The sequence below is a fragment of the Engystomops pustulosus genome, chromosome 7, assembly GCF_040894005.1.
Source record: "Engystomops pustulosus chromosome 7, aEngPut4.maternal, whole genome shotgun sequence".
NCBI lineage: Eukaryota > Metazoa > Chordata > Amphibia > Anura > Leptodactylidae > Engystomops > Engystomops pustulosus.
This window is the reverse complement of record NC_092417.1, coordinates 157,377,080-157,398,992: the sequence shown is the minus strand read 5'-3', so window position 1 is coordinate 157,398,992 and position 21,913 is coordinate 157,377,080. Positions and strand designations below refer to the sequence as shown.

The following is a 21,913-nucleotide window of genomic DNA, read 5'->3' as shown; positions in this document are numbered from 1 at the left end:
GTTTATTTATTTTATTTTTTTTTTATTTAGTATAAGCCGAGTGGGGAATTTTCAGCACAAAAATTGTGATGAAAAACTTGGCTTATACTTGGAAAGTTTTGGTCCAGTTGTCTCTACCATTGAGCCCTCTTCATACATACATACATACATACATACATACATACAAGTACTGTATGTCATAATGCATTAAGGGGTTAAACAGGGGCACAGCAATAACAGAACTGAGTTTTTGCATACAAGAAAATCCCACTATAAATAAGCAGACAGATAAGTCACCATCAATTCCTTGTGATCCAGTGACTCCTCCAATCCCCACAAGGCACTAGTGTAGAGCACCCCCCCCCCCCCCCCCCCTACGTGGCTCACGACAGCAACTAGGTGGTTTTAGAAAATGTATCCATCTTTACAGACATCAAACTGCTTTCCATTCACAGACAACAAATCTTTTTGTTCATAGTCACTTATTAAAACATTAATATCTTTAGTAACGTAAATCCTCAAAGTCTCAAAGTAGATCACCGACATAAAAAAAAAAAATAAAGAAAAATACGGAGTCCCACAAGTTACGCTGCAAAATTATTCTCTACATGTAAAATGTCAGTATCTTTGCTGCCAAAAGCTGCAAATCATAAAATTCAGGTTATTTTATTTTCCATTTCCCCCCCCTGGTGCAAAAGTCAGCAGGTTTTGACCTTCAAAAATAAAATTAAAAAAATTCCAGTTCCCTTTCCAAAAAGGGGGGGAGAGAAGGGGGAGAATCATAGCGAAACATGAGGTTTATGGGTTTCATTATTAAATAGCAGAATGGTATCCAATACATTAAAATATAAAAAAAAAAATGTACAATTCCGTAGCGGTGGGATTTGGGTGGAAAGGACTTATATGGTTGGTTCCCGGAAAGCTCAGAGGTTTTTCTGTTTGGAAAAGTTCCTTTCGGAATTGGTTCCGCCGTTAACGTGCGACGTCTCTTCTTCGGGTCTGTATTCTTGCTTCTGGCGGCGAATTTCTTTGTAGCGCAACGTGATGTCCCTGTGGAGGAACAAATATTTAACTATTTAGTGATTTTACCCCATTAAAACTACCTGCCCCTTCAGGTTTGGTACAAAAAGTCTAGAATTCATTCTTGCAAGTGAAGTCTCACCCTTCTATATAAAAAGAATAAATAAAATCTCCAAAGAGACGAGTCAGATTCAGAGGCTGAAGGGTGGAGCATTAATTTGTGTTTCTATATCTTGGGCTCATCATTCCGGTATCAGTTTAAAAGTAGAAGAATGTATCTTTCAAATTGCATCAGGACTGTTCTATGAGCCACAAAACGGGAGATATGGGCAGGTGAAATCATAGTTGGGAATGCAAAGATAAAGTTTCGATTTTAGACTATGGGGAACAAGTATCTTTTCTTGCTCTTTTTGATGTTCACATGTTGACGTTCAATTTGTACACCAGCAGGGACACAAATCCAGGCTTAAGATACGTGTGCCTGTAGGTCTTTGGGCTACAGAAACAGATTTACATGGAGCTACAGAACCACCGGTCCAATAGGATTTAAAAGATGAGGTTGTCTTCTTTAATCTGATATGTTAACCACGGTTCCGAGTAGTATAAAGTATATAAATATTGGCATCTGAAATGATACCAACCAAAGACGGGCCAGGATAAAGAGGCACTGGAGGGGGATGTATTATTTTAGATTCCTATAGCTTGAGTTCTGTAGCAGCCACCTTTAACTTCCTGTGTCTCTCATTCTCCGTCGGACGATTAGATTAAAGGGGCTGTCCGCTTTCAGCAAATAATTGATGTGTTTTGTGTAAGGAATAGTTTTCCAATCTACTTTTTGTATTCGTTCCTCAGTTTTCTAGATCTCGGCTTGCTGTCCTGCTATAGAAAGCTTCTACGTTTACTTCCAGTGGACAAGAACCTGTCCGTGGCCATGTGATGGACACGTAGGTGCACCAGCCGTTAGTATAACAGAATAATCAGAGCAGTGTTATAACAGCTTGCGCACCTGTATGCAATACATGAAAGATTTCTATTCACTGGAAGTATTCGTAGAAGCTTTCTATAGCAGAACAGCAAGCAGAGATCTAGAAAACTGTGAGGAATTGATACAGAAAGTATATTGTAAAGTTGATTTCCTGAAAGTGGACAACCCCTTTAAAGAAAAAGGAGGGAATTATTTTTCTGCAGATTGCATTTCCAACTTTGAATTACCGTATTTTTTGGACTATAAGGCGCACCGGATTATAAAGCGCACCATCAATAAATGCCTGCTAAAATGTCTAAGTTCATATATAGGGCGCACCGGATTATAAGGCGCACCCGATTATAAGGATGAATGACCAGCAGGTGGCAGACCTGTGCACAGTTCAAGGCAGCTATTGTCTAAGTACGGTTCATATATAAGGTGCACTGGACTTTCTAACAAAATCAAAGCATTTTTTGTGCGCCTTATAGTTTGAAAAATACGGTAACCTACTCGTGGTTCTGGTATCAGATTAAAGAAGTTTATGGTTCTGCGATTTACAGAGCTGGTGTTGTTTTCAGCTTCTATAAAACCCAATATAGAAAGGTGTCTAAAGTGACGCCTCCCCTTCAGCCTTGGATTGACTCCTCTCTGGCAAAAGAGTGAATTCTAGAAATTACATTTCATACCCTACCTGAGGAGGCTGATAGTTTAGTGGGGGTAAAACGAGGTCACGGGTTCCCTTAAAAGGTCATAGTTGATGTCTCTGCTCACACACACACACATAATAAATGCTCTGGAAGAGTAAATAGATAAACGTCTGCTTCTATAGAAGTGGTCACATCTGCTGCTGATCAATTGAAACCCCTAATGAAGATTTAGGCGCACAAACCGCCAGTAATCCATTATCCAAGATGGAGTTAGAATCACAGTGATGTCCTTCTATATTCTATAATGCAGAATCTTTCAGAACATGGATTTTCAATGGCGCCTTTATAATGACCTAAGGAGCCTGAATGATGTCCTGCAGTCCAGGTACATCATCACAAGTCTAGGGTGGCGGCTCATGAAGTCAGCTTATGATGCCGTACCTGTCCTAGACGAGTCCTATGGGACATTAGACAAGCCAGAAGGGATCAGGCTACTGTTACTTGTCTCCGCCTCCGTGACTCCTTAGGTCACCTGTATGCAGAGTTCAAGGTTTATTTTTTCTGTGAAATGTGGAATCTCCCAGAATAGAAGGACTACTACTACTTTGCTCCTGAATAACAGCTTTTGGGCCTAAATCCTCATGACAGGTTCCCTTTGCATTGCTTTTCTGCAGTCGTGCTCAGGAATAAGGCAGGCGCCTGCTGAGACTACTTACCTGATGAAGAATCTCCATGCCGTCCACAATAGGACAAGTACGATCCCCAGGATCCAGCACTGCGTGACGTAGAACGGTAGCGGTAGTGTTATAGTATATGGGTCGTACTTCACCACGATAAGGAACTCTGTCACGGTGATGGCGGCCACCATCCACGCCTGCTGGCCCAGCTTCTTGTGGAACTTCCTAGAGAGCAAACACAGGAAAGTGAGGAGAACTTCTTCTTCAGTTAGGCTGCATGCACACTGCCGTGAGCCCGCCGCACCGTAGCACGGCGGGCACACGGCAGCGCGGGGAGAGGAGGAGGTGAGCGCAGCTCACCCCCGCCCCTCTCCATAGCGATGTATGGCCGCGGCGCCGTAATATGGGAAAAGATAGGACACGGGCTACGCACGTGTGCTGCACCGTACCGCTCCCGTAGGGCGCCGCGCGTCCATAGAAGTGTATGGGGGACGTATATCGGCCGCATATACGTCGGCCCTATATACGTCCCCCATACTGTAGTGTGAATGCAGCCTTACAGTGATGATCAGTGAAGGTCCGACTGCTGGGACCAGACCTGATCATGAGAATGGGAATCCTGGCAATCTGGAGCGTTAGGGTCCCAATATCACTAATTGGTGGGAGCAGCAGGTGTCACGCCGCTCCAGTCAATGCTGTGGGAAACTGCCAAGCACAATTTCTAACCACTCCCATGAAATTGGATGGTATGGCAAAAGGCCTTTTAAAATTTTTATTTTACAGCTTGGGGAACATCCAGGCTACTGTAAAGGACTGTAATCTGCTGACTCAACTGCTTGTAAATTTACTTATAGGCAAAGGAATCACATATTGTCGTCACTAATATACCTAGACATTGACACCTCTAGTTTTCTCTCTTTTTTTTTTTTTAAAGTGGATGCGACTGTGCAAGACCAGGGGTCCTTAATTCTCAATAAATCATCAGGATTAACTCTTTGAGCACCAAGTCTGCTTCATGATCTCCATGAAGTTAAAAGCTAGAAAGCTCCACGCTGCCATCTAGTGCATTACCGGGGAAGAGGAGCATGAAAGAATTTTAAGAGTGTTTATCCGAAAAGCCTGAGAGATCATGCAAGGCTTATTTTTTCGGAGTGATGCTAGTATAATCCCCAACCGAAAACGAAGCCATAGGTACAAAATGACCATCTTCTGTACCAGTTCTGGTCCAATTTAAAGGAGGCGAATTGATCCTTTAATATTGCATGATTGCAGATTGTGTTTGTAGGTGTGCGCTTTTCATAACGCAGCTCCCACTCCCTATTGTAATATAAAAGCTCATAACAAACTTTAACCGGTTAAGGACCGGGCCCTTTCCCGTTTTTTCATTTCCATTTTTCACTCCCCACCTTCAAAAATCTATAACTTTTTTATTTTTACACGTAAAAAGCTATGTGACGGCTCGTTTTTTGCGTAACTAATTGCACTTCATATTGATCGCATTGAATATTCCATGCCATGTACTGGGAAGCGGGAAAAAAATTCCAAATGCAGTGAAAATGGTGAAAAAACGCATTTGTGTCGTATTCTTGTGGGCTTGGATATTACGGCTTTCACTTCACGCCACAAATGACGCATCTAATTTATTCTTTGGGTCAGTACGATTACAGGGATACCAAATTTGTATAGGTTTTATAATGTTTTCATTCATTTACAAAAATTAAAACCTCATGAACAAAATTTTTTTTTTTATTTTGCCGTCTTCTTGTGCTTATAACTTTTCCATCCTTCGTTGTATGGAGTGGAGGGTGGTGTCATCTTATGCGGCTTTTGATGATTTTTTCAATGATATTATTTTTAGGACTGTACGACTTTTTGATCACTATTTATAGAATTTTAAATTTTTTTTTAAATGGCAAAAAAGTGCCAGTTTTGACTTTGGACGCGATTTTCCGTTACGGGGTTAAACGCAGTGAAAAACCGTTATTATATTTTGATAGATCGGGCATTTTTGGACGTGGCGATACCTAATGTGTTTATGATTTTTACTGTTTATTTATATTTGTATCAGTTCTAGGGAAAGGGGGGTGATTTGAATTTTTAGTTTTTTTTTATTATATTTTTTTTTTTTTAACTTTTTTTTTAATTTTTATTTTTACTATTTTTCAGACTCCCTAGGGTACTTTAACCCTAGGTTGTCTGATCGATCCTACCATATACTGCCATACTACAGTATGGCAGTATATGGGGATTTTACTCCTCATACATTACAATGTGCTGATAGCACATTGTAATGAATGGGTTAACCCGAAGTAGCTTCGGGTCTTCGTGAGACCCGAAGCTACCATGGCGACGACGTCACGGGGAGCGGCAAGAAAACACCCGCGATCGGTGCCGGCACCGATCGCGGGTGTTACCGGTAAGCCTTTGCTGCAATATGCAGCAGAGACTTACCGGCTATGGAGAGGGCTCAGCCCGTGAGCCCTCTCCATGCATCGGAACGCGACCGCCGCCGTGAATACACGGTGGGCGGTCGCGAACCGGTTAAAGGGAACCTACCACCCCGATTCTACCTATAAAAGGTAGAAGGGGTGGTAGGTGGATGGATGGGATGTGAGGATAGCCCTTTTTTGGGCTAATCCTCACGTCCCGGGTGTCTTTTAGAAAACTTTATTGCATGTATATGCAAATTTTTTTATGCGGCTACTGGGGCATGGAGTAGCCGGACATTAGGCTACTAGTCGCGGCTACTCCACGCCCCAGTAGCCACGTTACTCCGCCTACCAGGGAATCTTCGGCGCGCAGCTCCTGGTAGCTGCGCGCCCTCGTCCGGGTCCCCTGCGTTCTGCGCATGCGCAGAACGCAGGCCTCCGGCTGCGCGGCCGCGGCCGGAACTACTGCGCATGCGCAGTAGACGGGGGACTCGGACGAGGGCGCGCAGCTACCAGGAGCTGCGCGCCGAAGATTACCTGGTAGGTGGAGTAACGTGGCTACTGGGGCGTGGAGTAGCCGCGACTAGTAGCCTAATGTCCGGCTACTCCACGCCCCAGTAGCCGCATAAAAAAATTAGCATATACATGCAATAAAGTTTTCTAAAAGACACCCGGGACGTGAGGATTAGCCCAAAAAAGGGCTATCCTCACATCCCATCCATCCACCTACCACCCCTTCTACCTTTATAGGTAGAATCGGGGTGGTAGGTGCCCTTTAAGGGGACATATAACTGGCTGCACAATTTGTGTGCCAATGTACCATGGCTGGGAAAAGGAAAAAGCAGGCCTTATTTTTTACCTTAAGTACCGCAAGTATGGACAGGCGATTGACATCCCTATGGAGAGGGGATGGGTGAGCAGAACTCATCCCTCTGCAGCCAAACGTGTGCTATGCCTTGTTCCCGTGGCACATGTTTGTCTGAATGTAGCCTAACAGTGTACATCTTAGATTAAAATGACACCAGAACTGTGTTTCTAGGTTCCACAGTACAGAAGTTATAGCGGTTAACATACAGAACCCCTCCAGCCTAATGACAGCATGGAGGAGGAGGAAGAGGGGCTCATGTAGGGAAGGCGCAATTACTATACAGAACAAATTGTGGCCAATAATTTTAAACGACAAAATTGTGATAAAGTAGTATTTTTGGAGAAACACACTAAGGATGTACCCATCACCGCTAACTGACACCTTGGGCAGAGGCGATCCAAGGACCCTAAACAGCTAGGACCCCCTTACTGGATTGCATCTAGAGATAATAGCAGAAACTTTCGGTCACATAGCTTGATTAACTCTCTCCAGACTTACAAGTCGTCCATGAAGTCGTAGATCTCCCTCATGGCCACGCCGCCCACGTTTACGAAAAATACCAAACGCAGCAACACCAGGTAATGTTCTGGAGGCATCCACAGGACGAACTTGAGGTAAAAGGTGTTGAGTTCTGCCAGTAAAAACTGTAAAAGGGGGAGACAAAAAATAAAAAGGATGACTAACGAACATAAGTAGAACGAAAGAGATTGAGCCCGGCCTGCGGCAAGACTGCGGCATAACATTGCATCAGAAACTAGGATGGAAGTGGTTGAAGATTTTAATACTTTTGCAGTGTAAAAATAGAGTCTGCGGTAATTTTGCACCCATTCTGCAAAGAACGGTTCTCCCTGTGTGTGTCCAGGACCTGATTTTAACTTTTCCTCCAGCGATTCACAATCTGCTGATACTTGTGTTTCACCCCTCGGAGCAGCAGCAGCAGTCTCCTTCTCCTCTACAGGTCTATAAGCAGGTCTGAATCCAGTAAACGAGATGATGTCATCACTGTGCGTCTGCCGGCATCAGAGCCGCGTATAGCAGCTGCATAGAAGAGGAGAGGACTACTGCGGCTTTTGTGGAGCGGGGAAAGGCAAGTATATGTTTGTATATGGTGGGGGGCATTAAAATTATGGGAACTAGAGAAAAAAGGGTCCCTCCTTCTCCTTCAGCCCCTTTCTTATATTTCCCCCTTTTCTTTAGGCCACAGAAAAGGATTCAATAAAAGACAGGGTTACAGAAAAGAGGGTAACCTGTAAGGAGAGAGAGCGGCAGAAAAAAGGGGTTATTATATAGGTTGGGGTCAGATATTGGCTAAAGGGGTTGTCCGACCATTTTAAAAACTTTGCAGCTGGACTGGGGAGGGTTTTTAAAAAATAAAAATAAAACCTTTACTCGCCTCTGGCACTCCTAGTGCAGATGGGCCACTGGAATCCGTCAGAGTGGAGGTGCCGAGCAACTGTGAACAAATAGGAGCACGGTCCCGACACAGCGTGGCGTGGGATACTAGGAGCGCCGGAGAATGCAAGTAAAGGGTTACCCTTTTTTTTCCCCAAAAAATACCACCGACAAAGATTTTAACCCTTTAACGGTGATGGAAAAAAAAGAACAAGTCCCTCCCCGTTGCAATGAGTTTCAAAATCCATTGCAAGCGGAACTTGTGTCCGCAACCCTGAGGCACACAGTTTTTTATTCTCCAAGGTCTGTGTGTGGGGAGGGGGTTTGGACCCTTGCTGGTCCCCGGCTACTGTATTACATTGTGGATTTCCAGCACGAAAGAACCTTGTGCGGGACCATCAGAAGATGTAAAAAGCACTGTTGCATATGGGCAGTATGTTAGCACCTTGGTTTTTATACTGCAGCCACACTCACTGAAATACATAGGGAGAAAGGTTTGGAAACATTTTGAAATTTCCAGGAATTTCCTGAAACACATTTATTAACCATATGCTCCAAAACCCCACTGGCACAAAACTTAGAGCAACAGTGGACAGAGTTTGCCATGTGACCAGAATACATACAGAACCTAGTATTTCTACACCAAAACTGGCGTCCTTCTAGGCCAGTGATGGCGAACCTATGGCACGCGTGCCAGAGAGGGCACGCAGAGCCCTCTCTGCTGGCACGCGTACCATCTCCCCAGTCTCATCAATGATACCTACCCCTGCCGGGTCCCAGCGCTCTGTTGACCGCTCGACCCCGGCGTCCCGCTGCCTGCTCGTTCGCGCTTGGCCCACCCTGCAGCCTGCAGAGTCGCGGGGTCCCGATGCCTGCGGGGTCCCCGCCCTGCTGCCTGCAGAGCCGCGGGGTCCCGATGCCTGCGGGGTCCCCGCCCTGCTGCCTGCAGAGTCGCGGTGTCTTGATGCCTGCGGGCTCCCGGTGCCCGCGAGGTCCCGGTGCCCGCTGCCTGATGCCTGCGGGGTCCCGGTGCCCCATGCCTCCTGCCTGCTCCTGTGCTCCGACGTCACTCCATCCTCGCCTGCAGAGTCGCGGGGTCCGCTGCCTGCGGGGTCCCGGTGCCCGCTGCCTGCGGGGTCCCGGTGCCCGCTGCCTGCGGGGTCCCGGTGCCCCATGCCTCCTGCCTGCTCCTGTGCTCCGACGTCACTCCATCCTCGCCGACACTTGGCACGTTTCCGCGGCTGCTGCACTTAGTAAGGCCCTCTATGTGTGTCTGTCTATGCTGGTGTGAGTGTAGTGGAGTGGAGTGTGTGCTGTGTGAGTGTAGTGGAGTGGAGTGTGTGCTGTGTGAGTGTAGTGTAGTGGAGTGTGTGCTGTGTGAGTGTAGTGTGTGCTGTGTGAGTGTAGTGGAGTGGAGTGTGTGCTGTGTGAGTGGAGTGGAGTGTGTGCTGTGTGAGTGGAGTGGAGTGTGTGCTGTGTGAGTGGAGTGGAGTGTGTGCTGTGTGAGTGGAGTGGAGTGGAGTGTGTGCTGTGTGAGTGTAGTGGAGTGGAGTGTGTGCTGTGTGAGTGGAGTGGAGTGTGTGCTGTGTGAGTGGAGTGGAGTGTGTGCTGTGTGAGTGGAGTGGAGTGTGTGCTGTGTGAGTGGAGTGGAGTGTGTGCTGTGTGAGTGGAGTGGAGTGTGTGCTGTGTGAGTGGAGTGGAGTGGAGTGTGTGCTGTGTGAGTGTAGTGGAGTGGAGTGTGTGCTGTGTGAGTGGAGTGGAGTGTGTGCTGTGTGAGTGGAGTGGAGTGGAGTATGTGCTGTGTGAGTGTAGTGGAGTGGAGTATGTGCTGTGTGAGTGTAGTGGAGTGTGTGCTGTGTGAGTGTAGTGGAGTGGAGTATGTGCTGTGTGAGTGTAGTGGAGTGTGTGCTGTGTGAGTGGAGTGGAGTGTGTGCTGTGTGAGTGTAGTGGAGTGTGTGCTGTGTGAGTGTAGTGGAGTGGAGTGTGTGCTGTGTGAGTGGAGTGTGTGCTGTGTGAGTGTAGTGGAGTGTGTGCTGTGTGAGTGTAGTGGAGTGTGTGCTGTGTGAGTGTAGTGGAGTGTGTGCTGTGTGAGTGGAGTGGAGTGGAGTGTGTGCTGTGTGAGTGGAGTGTGTGCTGTGTGAGTGTAGTGGAGTGTGTGCTGTGTGAGTGTAGTGGAGTGGAGTATGTGCTGTGTGAGTGTAGTGGAGTGTGTGCTGTGTGAGTGTAGTGGAGTGTGTGCTGTGTGAGTGGAGTGGAGTGGAGTGTGTGCTGTGTGAGTGGAGTGTGTGCTGTGTGAGTGTAGTGGAGTGGAGTATGTGCTGTGTGAGTGTAGTGGAGTGTGTGCTGTGTGAGTGTAGTGGAGTGTGCGCAGTGTGAGCGGAGTGGAGTGTGAGTGGAGTGGAGTGTGCGCAGTGTGAGTGGAGTGGAGTGTGCGCTGTATGAGTGGAGTGGAGTGTGCGCTGTATGAGTGGAGTGGAGTGTGCGCTGTGTGAGTGGAGTGGAGTGTGTGCTGTGTGTGCAGTGTGAGCGTAGTGTGCGCGGCGTATTACCAGAATTTTCATACTCCTCCTCGGGTAAAAATACTCCTCAAAAATGGTGAGAGGAGTATTATTACCCTTCTGGAAAAATGTTAGTGTGACCTCTGATAATGGTCTTTATGCTATTTATGTGATTGTAATGGTGGCCTCATGATGTCAGTGTTATTTGTCTCATGTATAGTGGTATTGTGGCGCTATTGGACTAAATTGCTGTGTTGGCACCTTGCACTAGAAACGTCGCCTTTGGTTTGCAGTTTGGGCACTCGGTCTCTTAAAGGTTCGCCATCACTGTTCTAGGCAAATGATTGCGGTTACATATTCGGCATCACAAATCCTGGAGCGCCATCTAGTGACCGGAGTGAAAATGATTGGTGTAAAGCAGGTAGAGGACGGAGGAGGTGAAATTATTATTATCAAGAAAACTAATTCTAGTGCTGAATATTCTCTGAGATAAGCCATAGAGATATTAACCCTATATAGGCAGACACTTACCACGAATATGATACCACACACTGCTAACCACCTGCGGAGGTTCGAGGCGGGCTTCCACTCAAACTTCACCCAGCTGTACGGTGTGAACTGGAAGGCTATCCTCTTCATTTTACCTCTAGAAGTAGAGGAGACAATGAATATCACACGCCTTCCCCCTGGTGGCTATGGCCTCAGTAGATCCGTCTGTACCTACCTGTATGTAGGAATGTTCCACAGGCCCTGCCATTTGTACGGTTTCATGGAGAGCCACTTCAGGGTCTTCATACCGCAATAAATTCCAAATCCATTACACACCAGGACATCCATGATCCACTGGAAAGTGAAAGGTATAAGGTCATTGCTTGTCCAGACCAACATTGTCCTGCATTGTCTGCCCAATCACTGACTCATTGGGTCAATCTGGAAGTCCGATAGCATTTTATTACATGCCACAGATCACACACACAGCTAGAACATACAGGCACCTGCTTGGAGCCATTTATATAGGGGCCATTATGAGAACATACCCTTGTGTAGAAACAATCCAAGGGTGATCCTAACCTTCTCACCTACGTGAAGGCCTACACATCTTATATTCAGCTTACACATGCAATGGGCAATGTGATCGTAAAGTTAGAGCCCAGCAGTGATAAAACATGTACAATACATGCGCCCCGTGTGATTTCAGGGTGTGCGGATACAGTGCAGTGACTTACGTGATCCCACCAGCATTCGCTGAAATTGGGAAGCTGATGCTCCAGGCTGTACTCCAGGAACTCGAACATCACGCTGATAATCATACACATCCACCAGTCTCTTATCACCAGTGTCTGCAGAGACAGGAGGATGACAAGCATGAGGTGATGGAGGATAGCATCACCCTGTGTTTACAGGATAGCCAGCACAGATAAAATAATATAAAAGGAAATCTACCATCATGTTCAAGTATGGATAAACCAGGGCCACTTCAGCTTCTTGCATATGAACCTGTGCCACGCCCGGGCCAAGACCACATTTGGCTGGAGAGGTGCAGGGTTTAGAGCTGCTCACCCCTCCGCTTTCCATAAGGACCCCTGTCGGTCGGCGCGATAGAGTATGCTCTATATTTTCATAACTTTTGCCTGTTGATGGTAGGGTGACACCACCCCGTGGCCAGGCGCCATAGGCGTCTATGGGGAGAAATATCCTGCCGGATATATACGTCCCCACAACATTAGCGACTGACGGAGCGGAGGAACCGTGTAAGACAAGGAGCGCCAGAGGCGGCAAGTAAAAGTTTATTTTTTTTATTCAAAAACCCACCATAAATATTTTAAAATAGTCAGACAACCCCTTTAATGGTGAGGATGCGGACAGTCACAGCGCCTGGATCTATATTTGTTATCCATGTCCTTCCTTCTAAAGTTATACTGTTTCTCCCCCTCTGCTCCCTCAGCACTTCCCCCTCCCTCTGCCTGACGTGATATTACCGCTGTAGAGGAAGTTTCAGCACACAGTGTAACAGCATGGTGGGGCTCTGGCAGTGTCGTAACTAGAAGCTGATGGGCCCCAGTGCAAAGTCTGTGCCAGGCCCCCCCACTATAATGTATGGTTTATAGCAGGGGTAGGGAACCTATGGCTCGGGAGCCAGATCTGGCTCTTTTGTTGGCTGGATCTGGCTCTCAGACAGATCTTTAATAAATAGTGATGGCTGCTGTGTGTCTCTTAGACTGATCACTGGACACAGGCAGCAATGTTACCGTTGCCTATGTCCTTTGTACGACCCAGGCACCATCGTCTAAGCCTGGGTCAAAGAAGAGTGTTGGAGCGATGAGGAGCTGGCTGCAGGGAGCGCTAGTAAGCGATTTTTTTTTGCTGTGACTACCTATCTACCTGGGGGCATGTGCTGTGGCTACCTCTCTACCTGGGGGCATGTGCTGTGGCTACCTATCTACTGGGAGTATGTGCTGTGGCTACCTCTCTACCTGGGGGCATGTGCTGTGGCTACCTCTCTACCTGGGGGCATGTGCTGGGGCTACCTATCTACTGGGAGTATGTGCTGGGGCTACCTATATACTGGGGGCATGTGCTGTGGCTACCTATCTACCTGGGGGCATGTGCTGTGGCTACCTCTCTACCTGGGGGCATGTGCTGGGGCTACCTATCTACTGGGAGTATGTGCTGGGGCTACCTATATACTGGGGGCGTGTGCTGTGGCTACCTGTCTACTTGGGGGTATGTGCTGTGGCTACCTATATACTGGGGGACATGTGCTATGGCTACCTATCTGATAGGTGCCGGTCTTTATAGGAACCTCGCAAGTGGACAGTGACAATCAGCGGCGCACTGGCCCTTTAAATCCACGAGTGTCATTGCGCGCATGCTGGCCAGTCGGGACGGGAGCCGGAAAGTGGTGGGTTGAGTGAGCTCGGAAAGGGGCGCCGCCAAGGAGAGGGGCATGCGTGTGTCTGGGATCCAAGACCTAGATCGCAGGGGCACCCGTGATACTGGGACTACCTATCTACTGGGGGGCATGTGCATATGGTACGGCTCTTACGGAATAACATTTTAAAATATGTGGCGCTCATGGCTCTCTCAGCCAAAAAGGTTCCTGACCCCTGGTTTATAGTAATAGTCTTCTCACATGGGAAAGTGACACCATAAGGGCCCCCTAAGCCTCTTGGGTCTGGGTGCAACTGCAACCTCGGCACCCCCTCAAGTTACGCTCCTGTGCTCTGGTAACATCCCCTCCTCCCTGAGAGCCCTTCAGACTCATTAGCATAATTCTAGAAGTTGATTTTCAGAAGGAAGGAGGCCATGGATAAAAAAAATATAAGAAAATTACCACAGTCACAGTGACATGGTTTATGAGTAAGTGCCCACGCTTTATCATAGCTGAGGATAGATTTCATGTAAAATAAAACAAGTAAAACAAAAAACATTAAAAAAAAAAAATTATATCTTAAAACAGGTAAAATAGATATAAAATAAAATAGTAAAAAATAATAGTAAAATACAACGACAATGCTACAATAAAATTATTGTTTTTATTATCAGCCATGACTTACTTTTATATACCAGCCAAGGAAGTGTGCAGGTACAAACCCATCCATCTTGTCCTAATAAGAAAAAAATAATTTAATTAAAAATTGCCACAGTGAAAACCAAAATTTTCACACTACGTCAAGAGTGGCCGATGCTGGAAACTGCAGTTCCCTGGACTGGCCCACAATACAGGAAACCAGAGCTAAAATTTTTAAACTACATTTCGGTCATCCCAGCACACAGAGGCCGCAGGAAACCGCTGATTGGTGGGGTCCGGAGGGGTTTTACTCACATTCTGATATTGTTGACCTATCATTACACTGGCAAAGCCCTTTAAGGATTGGAGAAACATCAGCAATGGCCTAGTGCAGTGGTGGCGAACCTATGGCGCGGGTGCTAGAGGTGGCACTCTGAGCCCTTTCTGTGGGCACTCAGGCCTTCACCCCAACACAGAGTTTGCCGGATAGGATTCAAGGCTTTCTCCTGTGATCCAAATACAGCCCAGGACGTGCCAAGCTCAGTTCTATTTTAAAGCAACATCCTTGGCTGCCAGGACTACAGGAGGAGTGAGAAGGTGTGGATAGAGATGGATTTTGTCATTGGAGCTCCTGCTCTGGGTCCCCTGATCCTTCCTGTTCAGGGGACCCTGGAGGGAAGCTATGATCCAAATTTCTCCATCACCTTTCAATTTTATTGGTGAACTCAAGACGCCAATACGATTAAAACCTGTCCTACAGCAGGGTCCAATTAGTAAGTGCTTAAATTGTCATGTTGGCACTTTGCTACATATAAGTGGGTTTTGGTTGTAGCTTGGGCACTTTGTGTCCAAAAGGTTCGCCATCACTGGCCTAGTGTAAGGGTCTTGGCTGCGATGTATTTGCCAGCATTGGTTGTAGCCACCTCCTACACAAACAGTAAATCTGTGAATTGATGGCTGCTCCTCAAGGCCCATAGATGTGTTAACACTAGCCCCATCTACTCTAGCACAAATTTCTGCTGGTAATGATAGAGGGCGTCATACGTAGTCTATGGGGGCAGGGGTTGTTTTTGGAAGAAAGGAAGAAAATTTTTCAAAACCTTGGAAACCCCCTTTGAAAAAAGGATCTGCTAATAACCTATCACCAAATACCTGGTGTGGTCAGTGCCTCATAGGGTAATACAGCTGAGGCAGACTAGGAGGTGGGTGTAATGCTTTCGGCAGTAACGGGTCAGAGGTCTCATCCATTTAGGGTAATCCGTCGCTGGCCGTGCAGGTTTCTCGGTTACTGTGTCACGTACGAGATGTAATCTGATAATCTGTGACGGGAACGCGGTGTCCACAATCCAGGTAATCTGTCCTGTGTATAGGGCAGTGTAGCAGGACAGGTTATAGGGCATAGCACTGGGGCAGGGAGGTTTGCATTCCCTAACGCTCACACTGCGCACGGCTTACAGGTAAGTGTCCTGCTCCTTCCACCTCATTGCTTGTCATTTTGTTACTGGGGGTTTAGAGAGGGAGATGACAAATCCTTCTCAATCCTTCCTAATCCAGGCTCAGGCCGTCTGCTCCGGCCTCCAGATGTGGAATGTCACACATGAAAACCATCGGCGCTGCCAAGTCTGAGGTTTCTTAAAGGGGTTGGCCACTTTAAGCTCATGTTTTTTTGCAATGTGTAAGTGTGTGGGGCAGGATATTCGGTAATTTATCAATATACATCTATTAATAGTTCTGTTCTGCTTTCTTGATATGTAAAGTGAAGCCTCCTGTCTTTTACCTCATCAGCCAGAGATTCCTGACCATAAAATGGCGGCAGATGGAGGGTCATGTGATCTCTATCTGTCCATGATCAATCGCCCTGCCAGGACCTTATAGTATTCATGAGTATAACATCAAGGTCCTGGCAGGGTGATTGCTCATGGACAGATGGAGATCACATGACCCTCTATCTGCGGCCATTTTATGGACAGGTATCTGTGGCTGATGAGGTAAAAGACAGGAGGCTTCACTGTACATATCAAGAAAGCAGAACAGAACTATTAATAGATGTATATTGAAAAACTACCTAACATCCTTTCCCCCTACTCTTACACACACATTACAAAAACATGAGGTTAACTGGCTAACCCCCTTAAGAAAACCCAGAATGGTTTTCAAGTGTAATTTTCCACATTTGGGGCCCGCAAGGGAAAGTATCATAGGACATATACCATAGACAACTTAGGGGAAGGGTTATCCTTCCATAGCGTCATAGAAGAAGTCCATTAATATATGAATGTACACAATAGGCAAAATTTATCAAAAAAGTGTACGAGGGCAGAACTGTTCTAGGTTGCTCAAGGCAACCAATCAGGGCTCAGCTTTCATATTATAAACTCCTCAAATACACATTATATCAGCCGTATGTACGAAATACCATCAGAGGGAGTAATTTCCTCAAATGGTCACGTGTAATACTACATCTCACCTGTAGAGGCCGCTGCAGGAGAAATGAACAGTCTGACCTTCAGCGATCATAATGACAATCCCTTATACAAAAGCTTTACTTTGTTTTTTGTTTCTTTATAGTGGAAAAAGACCACATTTTCTTACCCACAAGTTATGGTAGGGATCTGTTTTATTGTTGGGATCGTATATGAGGCAGTTTCCGCCATAATCTCTTTCTGGTAGAGGAACTCCCAATTTGGGGTCGATAAACTTCATGAATTGTCTTCCATCGTGTACAGTCTGCAAAGATCAGAGACACATTAGTAAAAAGAAAAACAGCATAAATACATCACACACGGTATTGAAGAAGACGAGACGAAAACTAGTACTACAAAAGCGAAGCCATGTTCTAAAAGGATCCAAAATCTGTAACCCCACAGGTTTGTGCCAATCCCTCCTTCATAATCCAACATTAGATTATCTTGAATCTTAGCTTCAATATAAGGGGCACTAAGCGGGTGAGCGCACCCACTCATCTCCCCAATCCCAGCCTTGCTCTGGGGCTCCCCTCACCCATCACTTGGGGTATAAAACATACTTTCTAGAATTTGTTCTTTTATGTGAAATCTCCACCTATATAGAAAAAAAATGTCCTCCAGTGTCATGCAGATGAGCCAAAAGCTTTGTGCCCCAGAGGAGTCACTTTTAGAGGCTGGCAGAAAAGTGTCACTTCTGATGCCTCTATACTGGGATCCATAGCACCTAGAACCATGTTTGCAGCATCATTGTAATCAAGACAGAATTGAATGTGAGATACAGTTAAAAGGAAACCTGTCAGCAGGAATGTCATTTTTAGTTCCAATAGCCTATGCTATGCAGATTTTAAAAATGCCTTTGTTAGCATTCTGAATAATTTCACTTCTTAATAGTTTATTTTACATTACCTGGCTACCTGCCAGAAGCATGTGGTAAGTGTTGGGGGAGGGGGCAGCTGCAGCCCATGTAAGTCTCCTCTCCTCCAATATCATCCAAATTTTTCAACTAACGTGCAATACAATGTGTTAAAGGGTCCCAAAGTCATAACCACATAAAGTGACACTTGTCAGATTTGAAAAGAAATTGGCTGTGTCAGGAAGGTGCAAAATGGCCAAGTCGTTAAGGGGTTAAAGATTCAATTCCCTACCGTGCCTCCAACTCTCTAGATCAAAAGCCTCGTGCATTGCAAAGACAAAATTCTTATCTGTAAAACGACACCAGAACCATAGTTCTAGCTGCTACAGAGACCAAAAGAGGCGTCTGAAGCAATTCTCTCTCTCTAGCATCTAAAAGTGACTCGATCAGATTAAAAAATGTCCTCTCTTTAGCTCATTTGCATATAACTATGGGGGTGATTTTTAATATTTAAATAGGAAAAAAAAATGTGAATGCTAGTGGTGTAGAAGCTTGTGACAGTGTCCCACCAAAATGTACTTTACATAGTCCATACATAGTAGCTGATTGGCCTGCCGCTCCTGCCGAAATCTGCCGGTTTGGATGACAACTAATACATATGAGACTCCTGACAGCACATGAGAGAAAAGTTTGGGAGGGAGGGAGGGCTTCAAACCATTTTTCTCTGGGAGATGATCCGACCCAAAAGGAGTCTAGCAACAACTACCCACCTCCCATTTGGGGTGACCTATTCATAGTGGGACACAATGGGTGTAGACTACAATACAGAGACCATCGGGAAGTGACAGGGAGTTGCTAGGCTGAGACACGGGGGTTTCTAAGGTGAGAAGTACTGGAAGCTTTATGCTGGGGCTTTTCAGAAAATTTGCATAACTTTATTAGATTTTTATCAACACCTTATACAGATGTGAAAATTCTGGTGCTTGTGCACCTCACCGCATCATGGAGGAGAAGATCGCAAAGCAGATCTGCAGCAAGTACACATTAAATGGAAAGATATAGTAACGGGACACTACTATGACGTATCATACACCCTCGGGCTACTTACCTGAAAGAGGATGAAGATGAGGAAGAGCTCATACACCACACTGACACATAGCCAGAACCTCCAATAAGCTGCAAGACAAAAATATGGACCATGTTAATTAAATAAGAGGCTCATTTACTATGGTTGGGGGTGCTATGTACTGAAAGCTACTGGTACCGCACACAGAACATGACTACACTGCAACGGGACATGCACCTTAAAAGGGAACCCGTCATCAGCAACTGGCACGATAAACCACCACCAGTATATCGTTAAGCAGGAGAACACCTTCAAGTTTTTGTTTCTTTCATGGCCCAGTATAGCAACATCGTCCAGAAAATCCACCTTGAAGTGAGATGTAAATTGGTTGTATAGAGTCAGGGAGGCGGAGAATTTAACACTGGAGTCAGGGTGGGGAGCTCTGAACGCCTCCTCCTCTGTGATTGACATTGTACATCGGACTTCAGGAGTTCTGTTAGTGAGGTCTCTGGATGCAGGACCATCAATTACAGTGAAAGGGGCTTTCAGACGAGAGAGAGAGCTTGACTTCAGTGTAATAATCTCCACCTCATTAACTTTATACTAACAATGTACATCTCACTTATAAGTTGATTTTTTGGTCACTGGGTCATGAAAGAAACAAAATCTGGAAACCGTTCAGCAACATACTGGTAGCGGCTTATTAGGTCAATTTCTGAAGACAATTCCCTTTAAGTATACGTAACTTTACAACAAATTTAACAAAAAAAAAAACAAACAAAAAAATCGGTAGTCCAGTGAGTGTACATGGAGGGTCAAAAACAATTTCTGGTCATTATTTGACTTCTTTTAACTTCTGTAGCCAACGGTCCTCTCCCTTGTTATGTGATGTCACACAGGTGCACGGCTCGTTATATATCCCTGATCATGTGATGTCACACAGGTGCACGGCTCGTTACATCCATGGTCATGTGATGTCACACAGGTGCACGGCTCGTTACATCCATGGTCATGTGATGTCACACAGGTGCACGGCTCGTTACATCCATGGTCATGTGATGTCACACAGGTGCACGGCTCGTTACATCCATGGTCATGTGATGTCACACAGGTGCACGGCTCGTTACATCCATGGTCATGTGATGTCACACAGGTGCACGGCTCGTTACATCCATGGTCATGTGATGTCACACAGGTGCACAGCTCTTTATATCCCTGATCATGTTATGTCACACAGGTGCACAGCTCTTTATATCCCTGATCATGTGATGTCACACAGGTGCACAGCTCTTTATATCCCTGATCATGTGATGTCACACAGGTGCACAGCTCTTTATATTCCTGGTCATGTGATGTCACACAGGTGCACAGCTCCTTATTTCCCTGGTCATGTGATGTCACAAAGGCGGACGCCTCATTATATCCCTGGTCATGTGATGTCACAGGTGCACGGCTCGTTATATCACAGAGAGCAATCAGAGCTGTGTGTTATAATGAGCCGTGCACCTGTGTGACATCACATGACCAGGGATATTAGGATCGATGGATCAGGGTTAAGAAAATGGGCGTGTAAAGATGAAGTTATCCCTTTAACATCTACTGGACCTAATTATATTACATGAGATGCCAGTGAAAATGTTTTAAAAGGGACTTTATCAGTTTTTGGCTTATTTTATTCCCTTGAAATACCTGGATGAGGTCTTGAAAATGGTCCATCTTTAGCTTGTGTCACTCCGAAACATAGGAAAACCAATATACTGGCGACGATTCCTCTAGAAAGACAATAAGAGCATATCAGAGGAACAAAAAGAAACAAAAATATTAAAGAAAAAACAAACCTAATAAAATACACACATATTTATATACCCCATGGCACTGCCCGGGATAAACTTGGGATTTTATTTTAATCAGACCCGAGGTTCAAAAGATGTGGATGATGTTTCTATGTAAATGAGCCCTTGATAGACAAATGGGAAGTAACATGGTGCCATAAAAGGTCACCACCCCCTTGTCTAATGTGAGGCAATTGCTATATAGAATACAGGGCCTAGATCTCCTGCATCCTAGTTGTCATGAGATACACTTCACAGACTTTAAATTTATGGCCAATTGAAAGATTCAACCGTCCCAAGTAGAAAAACTGGATAGACCGGTCACCGGGATGTGGATTATATTTTTAGAACCTTTTATTGACAATTAAAAGAAAAAAAAAAAGTAAAATCGGTAGTGTCAGAACACCAAGTCTCCACACAGAGCGCGTTGTTCTGCAGTAGCGACAATTAATCTATAATACAATAAGAGCCGGAGGGGAAAGAGAGGGAATGTTAAAGATCAAGTTAAAGGTGAAACTACTGCCTTATAGTAAGATCAGGGCATACTACACGACTAGAGCACCCCCCCCCCCTGCCCTCACTAGAGCACCTGCCAGCAGAGCCTAGAGCACCTGGCAGCAGAGCCTAGAGCACCCGGCAGCAGACCACTGGCTGGCCTCCCCCCCACTGCCTCCCCCCAATAGAGCCTAGAGCACCCGGCAGCAGACCACTGGCTGGCCTCCACTCCCTCCCCTCCCCCCCCCCAATAGAGCCTAGAGCACCCGGCAGCAGACCACTGGCTGGCCTCCACCCCCTCCAATAGAGCCTAGAGCACCCGGCAGCAGACCATCAGCTGCCCCCCCCCCCTTCCCCCGAATAGAGCACATTTGCGCATACTACAAGCTGCCAGGGTCACAGCACATTTCGGCAGCCTGGGCAAGGTTCTGATACAACATTCTATGTCTATTATAACTGTAAAACTACTCGTTACTCGGTATTCACAAACTTGTCTGATACAAGAGGTGTGTGTCACTGATCAGGAAGGAACGGCCGGGGACAACGACACAAAACTTCCTCCTGTTTCCCCGAACATTAGGAATAAACAGGAAATTTTTGGATCCAAGTCACAAGTTAGATGATAAAAGTTATTTATAGTGGCCAAGTTTTACACACGTGTTTTCACACTGATTCGTAGGAATCCGGATGTCAAAAATCTTGGGACAAGGGAAAGGCAAGAGAATACTGCAAAACAGATATATAACTACACCAAAGAGTAACCTGCTGCATATAAAACATAGGAGCGCAGTGTGGATGGGAAGGGAGATGCAGCTGCAGCTTGTCAGGGGTTGTTCGGGGATTGAAGAACATTTCTGCTTTCATCCAATCACAGTGCCCCACCCCACTCTGGTCGGTGTCAGTATTGCAGCTCAGCTATATAGAAATAAATGAAGCTTAGTTACAAAACGACACATTACCCAGGTGTGGAGCTGGATAAAAGCCATGTTTTTCACATCCCAAACAATCACTTCACCTTTTCCTGCATCTGCTGCTGATGACCTGCATCTGACCACCATGTTCATTCAATGGTCAGAAGAACGTTGACATCTGCCAGTTGTAACGTGACCTGGGTCTAAAGCTCCCATCAATTACAAGAGCAGGATCTGATAGACCTCTATGGCATGACCGATGCCCCAAAACGGCTCTGTGATTGGCTCTCTAGGTCACCTCCA

General features: G+C 45.9%; 1 protein-coding gene across 2 annotated transcripts in view; it reads right to left on the bottom strand.

Annotated features, from left to right (window-relative positions):
- Positions 1–379: 379 nt before the first annotated feature.
- PTDSS2 (phosphatidylserine synthase 2) overlaps positions 380–21,913 on the bottom strand; it is a 42,545-nt gene continuing 21,011 nt past the window's right edge. For both annotated transcript variants that reach the window (XM_072118535.1, XM_072118536.1), the window contains 10 exons: positions 20,062–20,144; positions 18,415–18,482; positions 16,581–16,715; positions 14,035–14,085; positions 11,704–11,817; positions 11,202–11,320; positions 11,009–11,123; positions 7,086–7,231; positions 3,330–3,515; positions 380–1,029 (listed from right to left, as the gene is read on the bottom strand). In XM_072118535.1, the coding sequence (XP_071974636.1) occupies positions 903–1,029; positions 3,330–3,515; positions 7,086–7,231; positions 11,009–11,123; positions 11,202–11,320; positions 11,704–11,817; positions 14,035–14,085; positions 16,581–16,715; positions 18,415–18,482; positions 20,062–20,144 (1,144 nt within the window). In that variant the 3' untranslated portion in view covers positions 380–902. The remainder of the gene's footprint in view (positions 1,030–3,329; positions 3,516–7,085; positions 7,232–11,008; positions 11,124–11,201; positions 11,321–11,703; positions 11,818–14,034; positions 14,086–16,580; positions 16,716–18,414; positions 18,483–20,061; positions 20,145–21,913) is intronic.